Source organism: Lycorma delicatula, chromosome 5 (assembly GCF_047948215.1).
Source record: "Lycorma delicatula isolate Av1 chromosome 5, ASM4794821v1, whole genome shotgun sequence".
Lineage (NCBI taxonomy): Eukaryota > Metazoa > Arthropoda > Insecta > Hemiptera > Fulgoridae > Lycorma > Lycorma delicatula.
Genome location: NC_134459.1, coordinates 165839827 through 165859383, shown reverse-complemented (window position 1 = coordinate 165859383; position 19557 = coordinate 165839827). Strand labels below are relative to the sequence as shown.

General features: G+C 28.3%; 1 protein-coding gene across 3 annotated transcripts in view; it reads left to right on the top strand.

Moving 5' to 3' along the window:
- LOC142325568 (uncharacterized) overlaps window positions 1-19557 on the top strand; it is a 71725-nt gene that overhangs the window by 26791 nt on the left and 25377 nt on the right. For all 3 annotated transcript variants that reach the window (XM_075367474.1, XM_075367475.1, XM_075367473.1), the window contains exons 6-12: window positions 2511-2791; window positions 5334-5537; window positions 6306-6424; window positions 8763-8857; window positions 14159-14384; window positions 14585-14694; window positions 17638-17773. In XM_075367474.1, coding sequence (XP_075223589.1) covers window positions 2511-2791; window positions 5334-5537; window positions 6306-6424; window positions 8763-8857; window positions 14159-14384; window positions 14585-14694; window positions 17638-17683 — 1081 coding nt within the window. In that variant the 3' untranslated portion in view covers window positions 17684-17773. The remainder of the gene's footprint in view (window positions 1-2510; window positions 2792-5333; window positions 5538-6305; window positions 6425-8762; window positions 8858-14158; window positions 14385-14584; window positions 14695-17637; window positions 17774-19557) is intronic.

Below are 19557 nucleotides of genomic sequence, written 5' to 3'. Positions count from 1 at the left end.
AAATAAATACAAAAATAAAACTGATTATTTCTTTTGGTGGATTTAATAAAAAGCTGAATGGTGGGACAATTGTTTTGTGTTCTTGTAGGTTGTAAGATGTAAGGTAATTAAAAGTACAGTAAGTGAAACATTTGTTGATATGTCAGTCAGTTGTGCCCTAGACATCTACTTGTACCCACTCTTGCCATAATTCATCTAAGGATTTTCCCAGATTTGCCATTTCTTCAAAATTATTTATTTTTTCATCTATGTTTAATTCAGGTTTTCCAGTAGTACGAGCTATTACATTTATACTTATTTAAAATAATGGAGGTATTATTCAACTTTTTAAGTTTGTAATCCCCATTTGATGTTATTTGTTCTGGGAGTGAAAGAATTCCAGATCCAAATTTTAATATATGTTTTTCGCTATTTCTGCATTTAATCTCCAATTACTTTTTAGTTACTGTGGAGAAAAGTCATTTTTTATTATTTATTTCTTTTGCAAGAAGACTATTTGTTTTAAAATTTTTTAAATATGTTTGTATTGTAATTGAAAAAATAAGTTCAATTTATCTATTTTTAAGAAAATAATATGTTTTTAGCATTAAACATTTGAAATTGTAAAAAGAATTTTTTTTCTTTTTTGGGGGTTCCTGTACTCTGGGGGAAACTTAGAGTAAAATTAACGTTTAAGGAATAATCCTCATGTGTGATAATAAACAAAAAATAAACTTTTTAAATTTTTTAAAAGATACAATGAGACAGGTATAACTTATAAATAAAAAAAAGTTGTAGTTTTCTAGGAAGGGGGTGAAAACTTTTACATTTTAAGTGCAATAAATTTAAATATAAAAGTAATTTTTTTAAAAATTAAAAGAATATTTTTTTGTTATTACAGACCATTATAGTGGGATGGGCAAAAACCTTTTTAGTGGTTTGAAAGCCTATTGTTGTAGAAAATATCAATACAAAAAATTCCCATTAATTTTTTTTTCTAAAGCAAAATATAAATAAAAAAAGGAAAATATAGTAATTTTTTTAGGAAGGATGTGAATGTTAAATAAAAATTTTTTATCACAAAATAAAAATAATTTGTGATCTTGATAAATAAAGCTTCAACTTTTGTAAGAAAAACCTTTTGCTTAAGTGCCCGAATAAAGATATTAAATGTTATTTCGGCCAAAACACCCCTGCCCCTTTATCCAATTTTTGCAAAAATTTAATTCATTCTTTCCCCTTGAAGGTAGTCTGCCAAGTTTGAAGAAAATTGGTCAACAAGTTTCAGAGTTATAAGACCAAATGTATATATATATAAATGTACATACTTAATGTAACCAAATAGCTCCGACAGCATGTGACACCTTCAAACCTTGTGGTAGCCCTGAAAAGGGCCATTTGTGTGTTTTGAGGTAGGCCTGAGAAGGGCTGTTGGGTCTGAAAGCTGGTCTGTGGTGATGTTGGCTCGGCTGTAGTCAGGAAATTGTAGCTTGTCTGTTAGAATCGGAACAAGCTTTCCCTCAGCGGCAGTTGGATCTCTACTGCAGCATGGCAGTGGTTGCCCCCCAGAGCCTCGAAGTGTTGGATTGGCATCAGTTGTCTTCAGCTGGCTCGGCTGAGGCGGTTCTCCCTGAGGAATACCATGCTGGGCCAGGTCCTGCTGATGGGCTCGTTGATCGGCTCGCCAGCCACGGTGCTAGAAGCCTGGCAAACTGGGTTGAGAGGGTAGCATTTGCACCCTGCGGCTCCCTCAGCAGGCTGGCCAGGCCTGCTCCTCTGGTGAGGATGTTGTCATCCGCCAAGAGGTCCCACATTGGGCCAGCCAGGAACTTCTTCATCTTCACCATGTGGGGAGGGGGATAGCAGCAAATTAAAAATTTTTTCTGCGTTTATTCTTTTATAGGTGCCAGTGAGTGGTGGAAGAGTTGGTGGGGAGTAGGGCTTGTGCAGGTGCATACGTATACTGAACACCTGCTTACATCTGAGCGACTAGCATTGTGCTCATCAATATGAAGCTCAGCATGTATGTGGTAACAGTACGTACATATACACCAATGTCCATCTGACAAAATACATTTTTTGGACTTGGGAGTTTTGGAATAAAAAATTGTATCACAGATTTTTTACAATTTTTTTAAATATTTTCTTAAGGGACAAAACTTAAAAAAGACCAATTTTTTTCTTCAATCCTATAATTGCTATTGCTGGGAAAGTAAAAATTAAAGTGATGTAGTATTTGTTAAGGCTTTTTTTAAAAAAAAATAATAATAATGATAATAAATAAAAATAAAATATATTGCATTATGATAAATTGTAACAAATGTAGTGTATACATTAAAATAAACTTTAAAAAATTAATTAATATTTACAAGTTGTCTAGTCACATATGGATAGAAGAACTTCATGCACAATATGCAATAAAATTCCACATATCAAAGCATGATAATGAATATAAGGTGTATGTATGTAATACATAAATCAAAATAAATTGAATTCTTGTGATTTTACTCATGCATATTATTTTATTATAGGTATTACATAGCTGAAGGAGTAAGGATATACTCACAAGAAACGTGGAGACAGGTTACTGGAGAACGTGGAAAAGAATTAGTTCAAAAATATATTGAAGCATTTGTAAATTATTATCAAGAAGCAACTTTATCTGATAACCATGCTGTGCGGGAAGCAGCATGCTCATGTATTGCTGAACTTGCCACTAAAGTAGATTCTAAATTTGTTAAGCCATATGTCTGTTCCTTATTAAGCACACTCCATACCTGTTTCAAAGATGACAGCTGGGCTGTTAGAGATGGTAAGAGTTTGTAAAAGATATTATTAAAAACTACTTTGATTGTATGATTGTAATGATAGCATTCAAACCTTGAGAATTAGTGGCTGACACCACTGGAATCTTTTCTTTTGCAGGTAAATATTAAAGCAGCTGAGTATGGTTTTTTGTTGTGATCATGCTCTCGTCAATTGAAATAAATTTACTAATGTTTAGTTCTGTTGAAGTGTTGGCAACTAATGGCTGAAAATTGTATTCTGGTTCATCAGGTTTTGGGATGCCTTTGGTGTTTGGAATATAGAAAAATATTAAAATGGACTAAAAATGACTTTGGCTAAACATTTGTCCGAACCACAGTTTGCTCTGAGTAAACATTGCGTTGCAGTAATGGAACAGACTAGGTTTTCTATTTACAGCTATGTTCAGTAGCACTGAAATAAATGTAAACATTTCATCTGCAGTAATTTTCTTCCAGTTTCTCAGTAGACTGTTTACTGATAATATATCATTATTTGCCTCCAAAAATTTTGTATCATACTTGTTTGTATAGTTAGTAATGTCTCAAATCAGATTGACAGTAAAAAATAACTTAAAATAAGTAAAAGGGCAAGAATTTATAGGTGGACAATGTCTGACTAGGCGATTCATCATAACCAAAATTATGTTCCATCCCAGAGTCATTTTCATAATTTACCTCATTCCACTGAATATCAGTTTTCCCTGAATCTGAAAGACCTACATTGATACTACTGAAATTATCTTTGGGAGTTTGTTCAGCTGTTGGGGTTATGTTTTCATCATCATTACTATCATTCAAGGAACTAGATATTAGCCTTGGCCTTTTTCTATTACTGTCACTAAAAGTTAGATTTAGTATACTGAAGTTGATGAATGATTTTCAAAAACAGGATCACTGTCAGTATTGTCTGCAATAGAGGTATCCTCCCTTTTGTCTGACAACAGTCCATCACTTAGATTTTCATCATCCAACAAATCATGCAAAGTGTTTTCACTTACCAGTGTCTGTGATCTATTCATTTTTAATAATTAAATTCAGTAAACAAATTAATTCTACACTCAATTCAGAAAGCTCACAAAACAAATAACTCTGAAAACACACAACTGACTGACAAAACAAAACAAATACGCAGTTATCAAAGCCGTCTAACTAAACTCTTCACCTCTAAAACCTTCTAAATATATATAAATTGTGTAAATTTATATATGTATTCTGAATCTGCAATTCCTTGCGATTAATTTAATACTATACATGTAAAATTTAGTTGAATAATAAAAATTGCAAAAAAAAAATTTGAAATGTCCTGCCAACAGGACATGGTATTTCTCGACAGTACTATGCACGTCCTGATATCTGGATGTTAATACTGAAAGAGTTAAAACTAGTACACAATAATATGCATTGATGCCAGTTTTTTCAAAGTAAATATTATCTTTTCATAGTAAACTCAGATTTCCTTAATTAGATAAATTTGCAATTTCACTAACATGAGCTTTATGTATTGATAACTTTATTGATATTTTAAGTATTCTTTAGTAATTACTAAATACTAGTAGTAATTTAGATTACTAATCCAAAATGAAAGAAGAAAGTGTGTAAACATTTAAAAAAATTCAGATTTAAATATAGAGAGAAAATAGTTATTTATAATGTGTGCAAGAATCAGGTTAAAGTTAAAAACATAGAAGATAAAAGTGACTCTGTTTCGGAAAGAAGTAAAACAGGTGTAGCCTTCCCCCATTGCTTTTTTATTGAAGAAGAAATGCAGGAATTAAAGTACTAATTAGAGTGTGGAGGGGGGAGTGGAGAATTTTCTCATAGGATAGTTATCTTATGATAAAATAATAAAGGTGTTAAGATTAATTGATGACATGTTTTTTTTTTTTTCTTTTGGCAGTAACCAAAAGTGAGTTAAAAGAAATTCTGATAGCATAATTTTATTGTTAAGAGAATAATTCAGTTTGAAAATAAAAATAAATAAACCAAAGTAATGAACTACAACAGAAAAAAAGGATAGTGAATAATTAAATATTATATTTAATAAATATTTTATTTAATTTTATTATTTTGTTCTATCCAGAGAATACAGTATACCAAAAGTGGGAGAATTTTTTTTCTACTAGTAAAATTACAGAGGATGGATAATGAAGTCACAAAAAGCATATGTATGAGTAAGAAAACCTGTCATAAAAAAAACAAGTCTGATAAAATCCAATGTAGGTCTAATAACAAGGATAGCTATAATAGGGAATTTTTATACAGAACACTGTATGGTTGAGAACATAAATACTAAGAAGAAAAAAATTGAAGCCTTTAAGGTGGTCATTACCGAAGGAAATCTACTGGTATCAAAGAACATAAAAACTGTAGCGGAGGACAAAGATTTGGATATATAAAAAAAACATAATTGTAGATGTACAGTGTAGTAAAAGTGTTGAGATAGAAACATTAGAATTTAATGCAACATTAAAACATGTAAAAATAGTATTTACATAATAAATTCATTAGTTTAATTTGTTTTTATATGTGTTTTTTTTTCTTTTACAGCTGCTTGCTTGGCATGTGGTAACTTTATTGTAACATATCCAATGGAATCACAATCTGCAATGGAATCATTATATCCATTATTTTTTAATAACCTGGGTGACAGTATACCATCAGTTCGGCAAGGAGCTGCATCAGCTCTTACCAATGTTGTTAAAGCGTACTCTTCACCAGCATTATGTATCATATTGGAAACGATAAATAAATGTGTGTAAATGTAACTACTTGTACTATTATATTAATTTTGTTTTAAATTCTGTATTACAACAGACAAGTCCAGTTATAGTTTTTGAATAATCACATTTAATTTCAGGCTAATCATTTCAGTAATAGTGCTGTTAATTAAACTATTAGCAATCTTACAAATACTTAAAACTGTTAAAAGTAACTGGCATCCCAAAATCAAAATTACTTAATTCATTTAATCGGCTCTGAAAGTCTTCTGCAACCTCACAGAATTGAATATCTTTAATTAATAATTGATAAAAACTGTTCACCTGATTGATAAGTTAAAAAAATTTCAGTCTGTTAAAAAAGTATAATTAAAAGCACAATTAAATTCTAGTTAGTAAGATATTTTAACAGTTATTTTCTATTGTGCCGATAAAATAGGATTGTTAGTTAATTGGACATCTCAAGGTATATGAGGTGATTGTAACTATTGATTACAAATGATTGGGATTTTTCTAATTCAAAAGTAGGAAGTAACATTATGTATATCCTTTAAAAAATTTGAACATTTTTATAAATATATAAGAAGATACACATTAGAAAAATAGATATTTATAAATAATTTCATCATGAAATATTTTATTTATATGCTTATAATTCTATATGTTTATTTAGGTTCTGGTGCCATAAACTAACTATGTTAGGTTATATCACATGGCTTGACATGAGGTACAAAAACTATTAATTGTCTAATCAATCTCTACTTGGTTTGAGAAATTTATAATTATAAATATTTTCTTACAGTTTTAAAAGAAATATCAACACAACCAAAAGAAGCTGTTGAAGAGTTCAGGGATAGCTGTCATTATAATTCAGTAAAAAGGAGAAGAGATAGTGATCCACAGATGCTTTCTGATAATCAGGTATGTTGACTGTATTTTGAATAAAAAAAATAGTTATAATAAAGATAAATAATCTTTTTTTGCTGCTTTTGTAATAATTCTTGAAGAGAGAAAAAAGGAATAATGGAGAAGTGAGGTTATTGGATCAGTGTTTGAAGAATGGATTAACAAAACTGGAATATCTTAAATTTACCTGGGACCTTAACACGTAGCTGGTAATGATTGTATACTGAAATGATTACCATATTTAGTACTGGAACTACTGATGAACAGAAGATCTAGGATCAAATAGATGGTTGTCCAAAAAAAAAAACTGATATAGAGATGAATAAGTTTAAATATAAAGATGTAGTAAGAGATGAAGAGTGAAGGTAAAGAGATCAATTATACTGATTAGGGGAGTGATGGAATTTATAAAGCTGAAATTTCTAAAGCAGAGAAAGAAATCTTTTCAAGAAAGCAATGTAGCCTCTTCAACTGTAACTGATTTCTCCCTTACAGTCTTTGATTACTACTGATTACAAATTGAAGGATTGCGTCTAATTTCATAATTATGATTGGTTAGAGCAGAATTGCAAATTTTTTGTTTGATTAAAAAAAATCTGCATTTGGTACTCCTGAGTAGTAATCTGATCCAATGCAAAGACTATTCATACAGCGTAAAAATTGCGTAATTGAAAAATTGATTTATCTTTCATTTTCTGGGTTAATATAAGAGATTTATTTCTGTTTATTTTTACTAACCAAATTATAAATAATAAATATAACAAATTTTTTGTAAGTTGGGACATAATATTAAGGAATATTTTCAAATATCAACTTGTGTTTTTTTAGATTAATAGGCCATCATATTTCAAAATTATGTTGTTTTCATCAAATATTCATACAGTTTTTCCGTTGTGTTAACTATTATTTTCCTGGCTATCCAGTAAGATTGAATAGCTGTGCAGTACGCAGGACTGCATAGTTATACAGTATAGTGTATAAGAGAAAGTGTGCTAATTGGGTCAAATTTTGCGCCTTGGGTTTTGTCAGATCTTGAAATTTTATGAACATCTCTTGACAAAAAAAAAATTTTAGCATAGAAAAATTCCAGAAGGATATATGCACATACCCATGTATATGTGCGTGTATGTTGGCCTGTTTTTATGTTGGATCTCTGGATCCAAATCTCCAGATTTGACAAACCGATTTGGATACAATTTGGTAAGATGATTTCTTTAATTTATTGGGCATTGATGCCATTTAATTTTGGTCACAATCAGTCACCATGATAAGAAGGTATGGACTTATGAGTCACATACCTTTAATTTAAAGTGTAAATAAATTTTTTTTTTTAAATTTAATGTCCCTTATGCAACTAACATACTTTCCGATGGTGTTTTATTTAAACTTCCTATCCCTGTGAATAGGTGGGGAAAAAAAAACTCCTTTTCATAGCCTTAAAATATAGATATTACAGCTAATCTAGCTATATTAAGGGGTAAAGTATGGTGATTATGTCAAAAATGGGGTATCAGTTTTTTGTTTTTTTATTAATCGTAACGTTTTAGGGTCAAACTAGTATATCTTGACAAATAAATATATGTATGTGTGTACAAATTTACTTATGTACCAATTTTTATTTTTTTCATGTGCATTTTAGAAAAAATCTTGACGAACCAAATTAGTTACTTACAATGCATACATAAATATTTTTTTCATAAAATTGTCCACCACCTCTTAAAATTGAAATTTATATATTCTTTTGCTCTTTTCCCTTCAGTTTTAATAGGTTTCAAAAAATTTTGATAGTTTTTATATCATATATAAAGTTATCAAGAAATGATTTCTGCATTTTTTAAAAATTATAAACCCAAGACCTAATATGTTGAAAATTTTTTTTTTTAATTTTCTTTTATTTTTTTTTATTTTAGCATTTATTGAAGGGGATGTTAGATTTAGAGAAAAATTAGTTGTTTCTGGATTCAAGTCACATTCTTATACGGATGAGATGATCTGGTTTCTTTGTTATGTCACTTAAGTTTGGTATTGGGTAATTTCATTCAGGGCTGGAAGATAATAAGATTAATTTCTTTTACTTTTTTTTTCATTACTTATCATTTTGCTTAATTATCTCCAGACTGGATTAACCGTGTTTGTGAAATTTAATACACTTCTTAATATTTCTTCTATCAAACGATTACTTTCTTTCTGTTAGTTTGTAGAATAATTGGTAAGTAATCTGCTTACTATAACAACATTGCGTATTGTCTAAGCGTAGATGAATTTTATTTGGAATGAATTTTCAGACTGTAGTGTAATAACCTTTTTTTGTATCTATTGTTATTAGTAAATTAATTTATTCTTTTTCTTTTAGTTCTATGGATCTATTGCTCAAAAGTTAGGACGTAGATGTAGTACTAGTAATCCATCATTTCACCGTGATTCTCAACCTTGGGAAAGAGCTGATGGGCAAGTATAATGGATTTATTGTCTGATAAAATTTATTTTGTATTAATCTTAATTTTCAAATTGCTCTTTTATCATGAAGGAAAGTTTCTGTACATTACTGTCAAATTTATTTTTATTGTTTGCCTTTGTGTTTTTCTACTGAGCTTTACGATCCTGTTTCATTATATAACTTTATTTATGTAATTTATTTTACATAAATTTTTTTAAGTAATATTTTCTTTGTCATTATATAATGATAATGGCAACACCATGCAGTGAAACTGCAACCAACATTGTTTTACTTTGGTGATCTGTGGTCATCAAACATGACTTTGGCCATTGACCTTTTTCCTTTCCAGGATATTACTTCCTGAAATGTAATAGATATTTCAGAACCATCAGGTTATAAGTTGCAAAAGACCTAAATAAAGATCTTTCTTTATAGTTCTTTAAATAAAGATATTTTGGTAAAATTATCTTTATTATTCATTTTCCTTGCTATTTTACATTTTATCTCACTGAAGATATTAATACAGCATTCATTACCATCAATTTATGTGGATATTTTTTTTGGGGGGGGGGGCATTAACAGGTCCAGCTTTCCTGGTTAGGCACTTCAGTCATTAGTTTTATTGTGCTGTAACAGGACAGAAAACCAGAGCCCATGAGTTGTTCCACTCATATCCCTCCTACCAGACTTCCTACCAGGTATTTGCTGGTGATTTACATTCTGTGCATGAACTTAGCAGGGTCAGTCCTGCACTCAAGACCAATAAGCCAATAATGTAGAAGAAGAAATGAGGGCAAGAAGTAGAAATGGATAGTGAGAAAGGATGATCCACTCATCAAGGTTGATAATTTCCTCAGGACCCTTTATTTGGTCGACTTAAAGGAAAATTTGTATATGACAGTTTTTTTGGGTTATTTAGTTTTTTTTATATTATGGAAATAAAGATAATTTTAATAATACTTAGTTGTGTTTAATTTTATCATTCCAACCAAAAAATTAGAGCCCTAAAATTTTGCAGCAGTTTGTTGTAACATATTAACATTACCACTATGGTTTTCCCATCAAACATTTTTGAAAGTACAAATAGTATTTTTGAATCTTGAGTTTCATGTACAAATGTAAAATTTAAATTACAACTTCACTCAATATTTTAAAACTTTTAGGGTTAGTAAGCTCTATCTCTCCTGATTAGCAATTTCCTATAAAGTTTTACCTAGCTGTCGTCTATTATTTATATTTAATTTTTCAGAACTCTATTGGTTTATTAGCAGTGTACCTTTTGTTAATTTATACTGTTATGATTTAAGTAATCATTTTATACATTAAAAAATTCACCAGTTCATATCATAAACTTACTATTATCCTTTTTTATCATTATTATTTCTTAATAGTATAATAGTTTTAAACTTATTTATCAAACATAACATATATTAAAATTATTGATGACTGAGTTTTGTACTGATAACAGATGTTAATTAAAAATAATATTTATGATTATGTAAAATATTTTATCCATGATGATCCATTTGTAATCATTGTTATCAATAACATTTGCATATTAAATATAAACAAAGCAGGTACTGTATAAATTATAAATATATTATTTGTTTTGAATTGAATTTTTTTTTAATCTAAACAGTAAGCATGCTTATTAGTTATTGAGAATTATTAATATTTATAATGGATCTTGGCAAATAAACACTTTTTTGTTTATGATTTATTTTTTAAAGCATTTTAATTCATGTAATTTATTTTTATCAAATATGCCTTTAGTGATGTTAAGTTTTTATCTTTCATTTCAAACCAAATTATTTTGGATTCTGTTTCAAAATAAGAAACTTATTTTGTTTTATTAAGTAGATTAAAAATTGTATATTTCTGTGTTTTGTATATCATAACAATATACATTCAGTATTTGTAAATTTCAGTCAATTTTGATTTTTAATAGATTATTAAATTTTAATAGAGGCTGCATATTAGATTTAAATATAATATTAGACTTTTATTTCAAGCTTCTAAACTATTATTACTCAGAGTTACTAGAAAATCCATCATTGATAAATGAATAAAGTGAAATTGCTGAAGACCAGGGATTATATTCAGTAATTAGATAAAAAAAGATTTATAAATTATTTTAGTTTTTATAAAGAGTTCAGGATCAGATGAGCCTGAATAACAGAATAACAGACAGATATCAAGTTACAGTATGTTGAATTACTGAACTGAACTCTTGCAAAGAAAATAAAAACTTGGGAGTTAAGTCATTCTACTATAGTAGACAAGGGATGATTGGAAGTAAGACACAAATAATCTACTCTGTCTTAAATATTATACATGTGATGTATGCACATGCAGAATAAATATTACTCAGATAAAAAAAAAAATTATTAATATATTAATACTTAAATTTACTACATTTTAAGCAAACAATTTTGTTTGCTGATGAATGGTTTTGTGTGGTATTTCAAATCAGTCTGTTACGTTTACTATTGTAATTTTTTGTTTTCTTGTAGAATATGCATCTTCTTATATATCTACAAGTTTTAAAGGCATCCAAGAAAAGCTGCTGCAATTTAAACTGTCTATTTGCCTTTTTTGTAGTTTTAGCAATTGATTTATTAAATTGCACAAGACCTCTAATGTTTTTTGAATCCCTGATCAATTCTGAAGTTTGCCTTTCAGTGAATTATAATTATTTATACCATATATTGTGAATTTGTTTGGAAAATATTTATAAATATAAGTGGTATTTTTTTTATTTGATTTTTAAACCAATTCTTTTTGCACATATTTTTGACAGTTTTTTAAAAATTTTTATTTAGTAATACACTTCATTTATTATTTTGTAATCATTTATTTATTTCAGTTAGATAAACTAAAAAGATATAGGACATTTTTTTTAACTATTAGAAGGTTTGTAAAATGAACATGTACACGGAAATACATACCACTATAAATTTTTTTTTATAAATAAGTCATCAGGTATTGTACCAGAAGAGAAAAACTGATATCTTGTAAAAAAAAATTAAGATGATCTTGCATACTGTAAAGATAATTATGTTTTGCAACAGTGATGTATTGAAATAGATGAGATGCTAGAAACATTTGTAAAAGATATTAATTTTTTGTCGGTTTATTTTCAGAATGAGGAAAATATGGATTAAATATTATAGTGAGTGTTTGTATTCACTAGAAAATATTAGGTGAAAATTTATACAAATAATTTAATAAACTGTACTTATATTGGAGAGTTCTTCAAAATCTAAAGCTTCTTTGGGCACTAATATCAAGTGTTTGGATTGTAATTTTATGTTATACATAGTTACATGCTACAAAATATATATTTAAATATAAATATTTCCAAAAAAAAGTAGGTATTCCTTTCATATTCTAGATTTAATAAATGAAAGTCTTACATACAATCGGATAAAAAAGAAGAGCTACAGTAGTGTGCTTTATAAAAAAAAAAAAAAAAAAAAAAAAAAAAAACACATTAATAAATATGAAATACAGTGATGTAGTGAAATTAGGTTCTTTTCCATTATATGCCCACCAATAATATTTTATGTTATTCAGCTCTTATTATGTTAAATCAGATTTATTCAGATGTTCTATGTTAAATCAAATTTTACCTGATAGGATGCCAGTAAGTGGCAGTGTTGAATGAAATGGCTTTGAAGAGATTAGTACTAGGTTCAAACTGATGTTGCCATAGGAATTTGTTAAATTTTTGTCATCAAATCTGAAATTCTATTATTATGTTTACGTTTAGATTAACCAGGTTTCCATAACCTTTCAGAAGTTTATAGGTTGATCAGAAGTAGTGTTCTGAGAGGTTATTCTGAATATTTACTATGAAATAATATTGTCTATGATTACACATCCAGTGCCTGTAAGATTTGAGAGTATGCCCACACGATTATTAGTTATTGAGAATTATTAATATTTATAATTATTTATCGCAAATAAACATTTTTTTGTGTATGATTTATTAATTTATTTGTAATCATTGCAGCTTTGTGTTTGTTCTAATTAAATCAAAATATTTTAATTTGTGTAATTTATTTTTGTTATCAACGTAGGCCTTTAGTGATTATGATTAACCAATTATTTTGGATTCTGTTTGCGAGTAAGAATATTATTATTAGACATTGTTATCATTCTCGAAGGTGTGTATTGTGGAATAATTAGCAACAACATTTTATAGCTACTATCTGGAATAGCAATCAAGAAATACTTTGTTGATTTGCAGCTTTCTCTGCCAGATGCTTAGTGTTGAGGTGGGGTCTGATAATGTTATGGTTTTTTTTTCATGATCAAAGACTGATCGGTTTCAGCTTTTTCCGTAGCATCAATAACTGTTGATTCTACTAGTAATTTTGGACCATCAATTAACCAACCTGTTAGTAGATGTTATAATTAATGACCTTACTGTTGTTCAAGGTAACAGCAATATTTCATTGCTGACTGTTTTAATGCCCAAAAAGAAAGAAAAGTAACACTTGTGAATATGATATTCAGGAACAATCTAACCACAAATTTTTATCATATCATTTTTTTTATCCAAAGTCATGCAGTTAAAAAATACTGTAGGGGATAATCATCTTGTCCAGTCTTCTGATTAGAGAATGATGAGATGCTCTGTTGAACTATAGGCTGAATGTACTCTAGACTAATTTAATATAGCTATAAACTGTTGGAATGTAGAATGAAGATAAGGTATGTAACCTGAACTAACTTTATTAATTATCGTAAAATAAAAGAATAACTAACTATAATTTGACCTATCTGTGTATTTAAATTAATTTAATTTGAAATAAAGAGATCAGCTATATCGTAATAATAATAATATTGGCTAGCAGGCAGATAATGAAAAAGTATCAGGAAATATTTTGCCAACAGTAACTGATGTAAAAGATTACACAAGGTTTTCTACAAAAAGTCAGATACTCGCACCTTCTCCTAGATTAAATATAAATTCAATTAATCAAGATGTATAATTATTATGAACTTATCTTAGAGAAGTAAAGGTATTAATAAGACATTTTTGTAGGCAGATTAATAATTGGTTGACACAGAAGCACTATAAATATTATTAAACGTTGCACATGCTTTACTTCGCACCAGCCTGTACGTATTCTCCCTGTGATTTTTTCTAGTGATTATGGAAATTTAGAAATATTTTCTTATTATTTTTAAAATATAATTTATAAGAAACAAAGAAGAACTTTTAAAAACATTTTGTTTCATTGTATTTTGTTTTGATATTAACTTATTATAATGATAAAAAATCAATTAACTTTTGCTTTTAGTGCTGTGATATTTTTGGCTGAAGTGTCTGAGATAAAAGAAGCACATAGTAGTGTAATGCAGGCATTACCATTAGTCGCAGAAGCTTGTAGATATCAAGATTATAATCAACATGTTATATTTTTAGAAACTGTTTGTCGTCATCTTCCTACATTTGTTAAAAATCTTGGTGCTAAACAATTCAAAACTAAATTGGATCTTTTCATCGATACTTTGTTTACTGCACTGGTATGTAATAAATTTTATTTGTGAGTGTTTATTTTATAAGTGTTTATAATTATTGTTTGTATATTTTTTTGAGATATTCAAATACATTTTTTTTTAATGATTTTTTAATTAAAACATCAGAACATTTGATTCAATTTTTTTCAGTTTTGATTAATATTTTATGCAGCTTTTTAATTAATGTTTCCTTGTGTATTTTTTAGACTTGTGAAAATTCCCTTACATCTAGTGCTGCTAGTCAGTGTTTAAATCAGCTTGGGTCAATTATTGGAATTAACATATTACGTGCTAGAGTCAATAACCATAACCCCCGGTGAGTATTTATTTCGTTAGCTTTATTATGATTTGTATTACGATCAAGCACATTGTATATTAACTTGTTATAGACCACTTACCAAAATGGTTGCTTTCAACTTGACATCAGTTACACGTCACTACTAAAAATGACATGGCCATTTTCATGAATAATAATATGAAGTTGTTACACTTATTAGGAATGTGAGGGATGAAGTGGTTATCCTGCCTTCTTCACTGAGCCAAATATTTAGTTACATATCAGCATGCAAAATCCACTAAATGTGATTGATGTTCGACCCTATAGATTTCTTTCTGTTCACTCTGATATAAAGTCAGGAACTGGCTTCATATCCCAACATGATTGCTCTTAGAAAGCAAATCTACAGGTGTTTCTTACACTTCTGTTTCATTACATGCATAAAAACCTTAAGAAAAACTAGGACTGATAACTAATGTAAGGCTTTTTCTTGTGAATGAAAAAGGCATTATAAGTATGGCATCAGCTTTGATAGGAGAAATTATTTTGATGATCTCCTTGGTCAAGAATTATTCTTGTAATTTTAACCTTATAATTAAATGTAAAATTTCTTTTTTTATGATAACAAAAGAAGCTCAAAATTTTTGAGTTGTCGAACATTTTCATTTGCATTGATCATAATATTTATTTTTATATGAGAATTTTTTCTGTGTGAGAAAGGTGAAAATTTTAGTTAGTTTTTATCTTGTCAGTATTAATTTAAAAATAACTTACATTACTTTTTATTAATCCAGGAAAAGTTTTTTTTTAAATTATCAATTATAAAGTATGAAATTATTATTGCTAATGTAGTGGGTCCCAATTTATCATTGACTGGTTTTATAAATATCTAAAATAATAGTATTTTGAGCTACTTATTTTTTTTCTTTATTAAAGACATTACATCTTATTTCTGTGAAAAAAGTTTAAGAACTATTTCCTCTTAGATAATGTTTAATTTATAATAAAAAATTATACAAAATTTCAAGCTCAAAGGTAAGGTGGAAACAATAAAATTTACAGAGTAATTTTTTTATGGACAAAGCCCTACTTGCTTCAATATTCTGTGACAACTATTATTTCTAGCCTGCTGTTCTATTAAAAAAAAAAAATTAGTTGGATTGGTGAAAAACCGAACAATTATTAGTTTGGTTTTAACCTTAGTAGTTCACTTGTGAAATTTATTAAAATCTTTCATTGGTTTTACTTCTATTGATAATAGTATTTCTGATTTCAATACTTCTTAACAAGCTAAAACAACATGTGTAAGTATTTCTTGAATTTCAACCACCTAAGAGCTCTTTAACATGCTCTAATAAAATTGATTTCTCTAATATGAGCCGTTACACTAAATTTCATGTTGGTAAGTTAAACTGTTCAACTTAACAATAAAAGAACATGTTCTTTGGACATAAAGAAAATTGAACACAATTATACAAAAAAAGAAATTTTAAGGAGATTTTTTTTGGCAGTACTTATGCCAATGCTGAAAACCTGAAATTTTTTAGTAAACCTTTCTTCAGGGTAGAATTGCCAACATTTTAAATTGCTAAAAAGGTTAACCTTATAGAGTGTAATTACTACCCACAAAATGCCAGTTAGAAAATCTTAAACTTTTGGGTTAACCTTTCTTGTAAATAATTGTCAAATTATTCATTTAGCAGCAGTTGTAGATAACTAGACTTTTTTTAATTATAATTAAGAAAAAAATTTGAAAAAAATAAACAGTCTTGCTTTAATAAATATATGTATATGACATCCTTCAGTATTTTATGTGCTCATGATATCATAGTAGGTATAATCATGAATGAACAAGTATCTTACTGTCACTCAATATAGACCAACAAATGTTAACAACATTACTGGTTTTAATTGAGTATTAATTATTTCTATAAGCAGTATTAAAATACACACACTGGGTTGGTCTAGTGGCGAACATCTCTTCCCGAATCAGCTGATTTGGAAGTCAAGAGTTCCAGCGTTCAAGTGCTAGTAAAGTCAGTTATTTTTACATAGATTTGAATACTAGATAGTGGATACCGGTGTGTTTTGGTGGTTGGGTTTCAATTAACCACACATCTCAGGAATGGTCGAATTGACACTGTACAAGACTACACTTCATTTACACTCATACATATCATCCTCATTCATCCTCTTAAGTATTATCTGAAAGGTAATTACTAGAGGCCAAACAGGAAAAAAAAGAAAAAGTATTAAAATGCACAACAGTATATATATGATTTGCACAGTGTGTTTCACTATATGTCATTTTTACCACATAATATTATGTACACAACAGAATACATATGATATGTATAGTGTCTCACTAAATAGCATTCGGACCACATAATTCTTAATTATGTACATAGTGTGCATTCTGCAGTCAATGTTTTAAAAAGAATTCTATTTGCATACCTGTTATATTATTTACAAATTTCAAATTTTTATCCACTCATAAAATTTTAATATTATTCTTTATCCTAAATGTCAGCTTATATCATTTATATGAGTATTAAAAAAGAAAAGAAATCCAAGGTTAATTGTCAGATTGGTTGAATCTGCCATCAATTAGTACAGTTTTTCAGTTTCTTTTTCCAATTATTGATCAATAAGAGACTATAACCAGATCTCTTGTAATAATTTATTTTTCATATATTTTGTTTTTTAAAACCAAAATGAAATATAAGTGACTCATGTTCTACAATACTAAAAATTGTTTTCTAATTATTTGACTTGCAACTCAATTTGCTGCTAAAGAATTTATAAAAAAATTCATGCAATTTGAAAATGTGACATTTTATCATTTTTAGTAATTTAAAAGTGCCATCACATTTTATCATGCTGTTTCAAAGAATTTATAGTTTTATTATTAATTGGTCTTATATGGATTAAAAATGTATCTTATTTATTAGTATTTTTAATGATGTTATTTTTATTTTACAGGTATATTGAACATTTGGATGCCAATGTATTTATTGCTCCATTTTAACTATGTTGTAGTGTTGTCTTAAATGTTGTATACATCACTATATTTTAATACCTTCATAATTTTTTGCTGTGATATTATACATTTTTAGTTGTAAGTATAGTTTTTATGGCAATTTTAAAATTTTATTTTTTCTTAAACTTCTTTAACTGTTTGAATATTAATTAAAAAGATTATTGTGTACCGAAAGTACACTTTAAATATGTCTTTCCAATACTAATACCAATTTCAAATGTGTGTTCTTTTATCACCAGTCTGTGCACTTTTTATGTAGATGTTTTATTTGTTGTGTTGTATTGTTATTTGTATGTAACAAATTATTTGTTTTTATGTGTCTTATATTTGCTATTTTTTATTATATGATTTTAAATGAATAAATTATAGTATAGCCTGTAAGAGATTAAATAGATGTTAACAATGCTATTGAGTATTTTATAATTGAAGGGACTTCCTCTTTATGAATTTTTCCAGCTACAGCTGTTTAACATTGTTACCATATCTTGTCTTATGTTTTCACTGTGATGATTTGCAATGTAATTAGTAATAATTTGCAAGAATTTGAAGGTTTGTTGTTTATCTTCTTTTAATGGAATATTAGAAAAAGTAACATTGTGTTATTTATGGGCTTCAAAGAAGTAACAAATTTTGGTGCATCTTGTAAGCCTCATTATTTTGTGCAGAAAGTTAATCTGTTAATATTATAGTGATAGTTTTTGTACTGTTACAGATTTTAGAGAATTTTCTAATAATAATATTTTCCAGTTAATACTGGAGCTTGTTCACATTTACTTTATCTCTTATGGGTTCTACTTACTTTTATTATGCCATTCCTTCTTCAATTCCTTTTATTTAATGTAGTATAACTGTTGCAGTTATATTGCAAAATTGGAAGCTGTGAGCTTAAATTTGAATTAATTAATACATAGTTAGCACAGCTGCCTGGGTAATAGAGTTCAGTAACACAGCAATGGGATTACTGTTTGATGTTTTAAGAACTTTACTTTTGAAATATTGTAAGAACTGAAAAATTACAAAAAAAATTTTGGTCCAAGAATTTTCATAGGGATTATATATGGTCTACTGTAAAAGAAGCGATAACTTAAATTTTGTCTGTTATGAATAAAATAGAAGGAAAAGAATTTCAGAATGTTAAATCGTCTGATATTCTTACAGCTTGTTTAATATCCAAATGAAGAGCAGGGTGAAAAACGACTTAGACGAATTAGTAACTAAGAATTTTACTTTCCTGGGGATTTTTTATTTATTTCATATTGACACCTCTGTACTTACATTATTTAATAGTGAGCGAGGTTATTCCTTTAGGAAACATTTACCTGTTCTTCTATGCCTTCTAAATTTCTGGAGGAAAAGAGATTTTTGTTTCAGCAAATTTTTAAGGTGGTAAATGCAAAATCATTGTATCAGGAATGTACTACTCACACTGTGGCTAAAAATGACCAATCCCTTGCAGGATGGATACCAATTGCCTGTGGAGCCTTCAGCAATCCTCTGGATTTGGTCTCATGCTGAGTTTTTTTCTTGGGTAACTTGGATTCTCATTATCTACCCTTTTTTCCTTACCCTTGATTTTCTTGTTTTATACTAAGAATCTTGGATACTGGAGAGCAATTTTGATCTGTTTGTAAATAAACTTAAATATTTTTCTCTTTTCTTTTCCATGATTGTCCATTAAATGTACACTTATTACACAATTGATTAAAGGCTGATCTAATTCAAATCAAAATAAATAAATTGCAATATCAGTGAAGATAGGTTACTGATCAATGTAGGCCTAAACTTATTTAACAATGAAAGCTTCAAGCAGCTTTGATTGTGGGAAGAAGTTTTTAAAGAATGGAGAATACGAATCAGCAAAA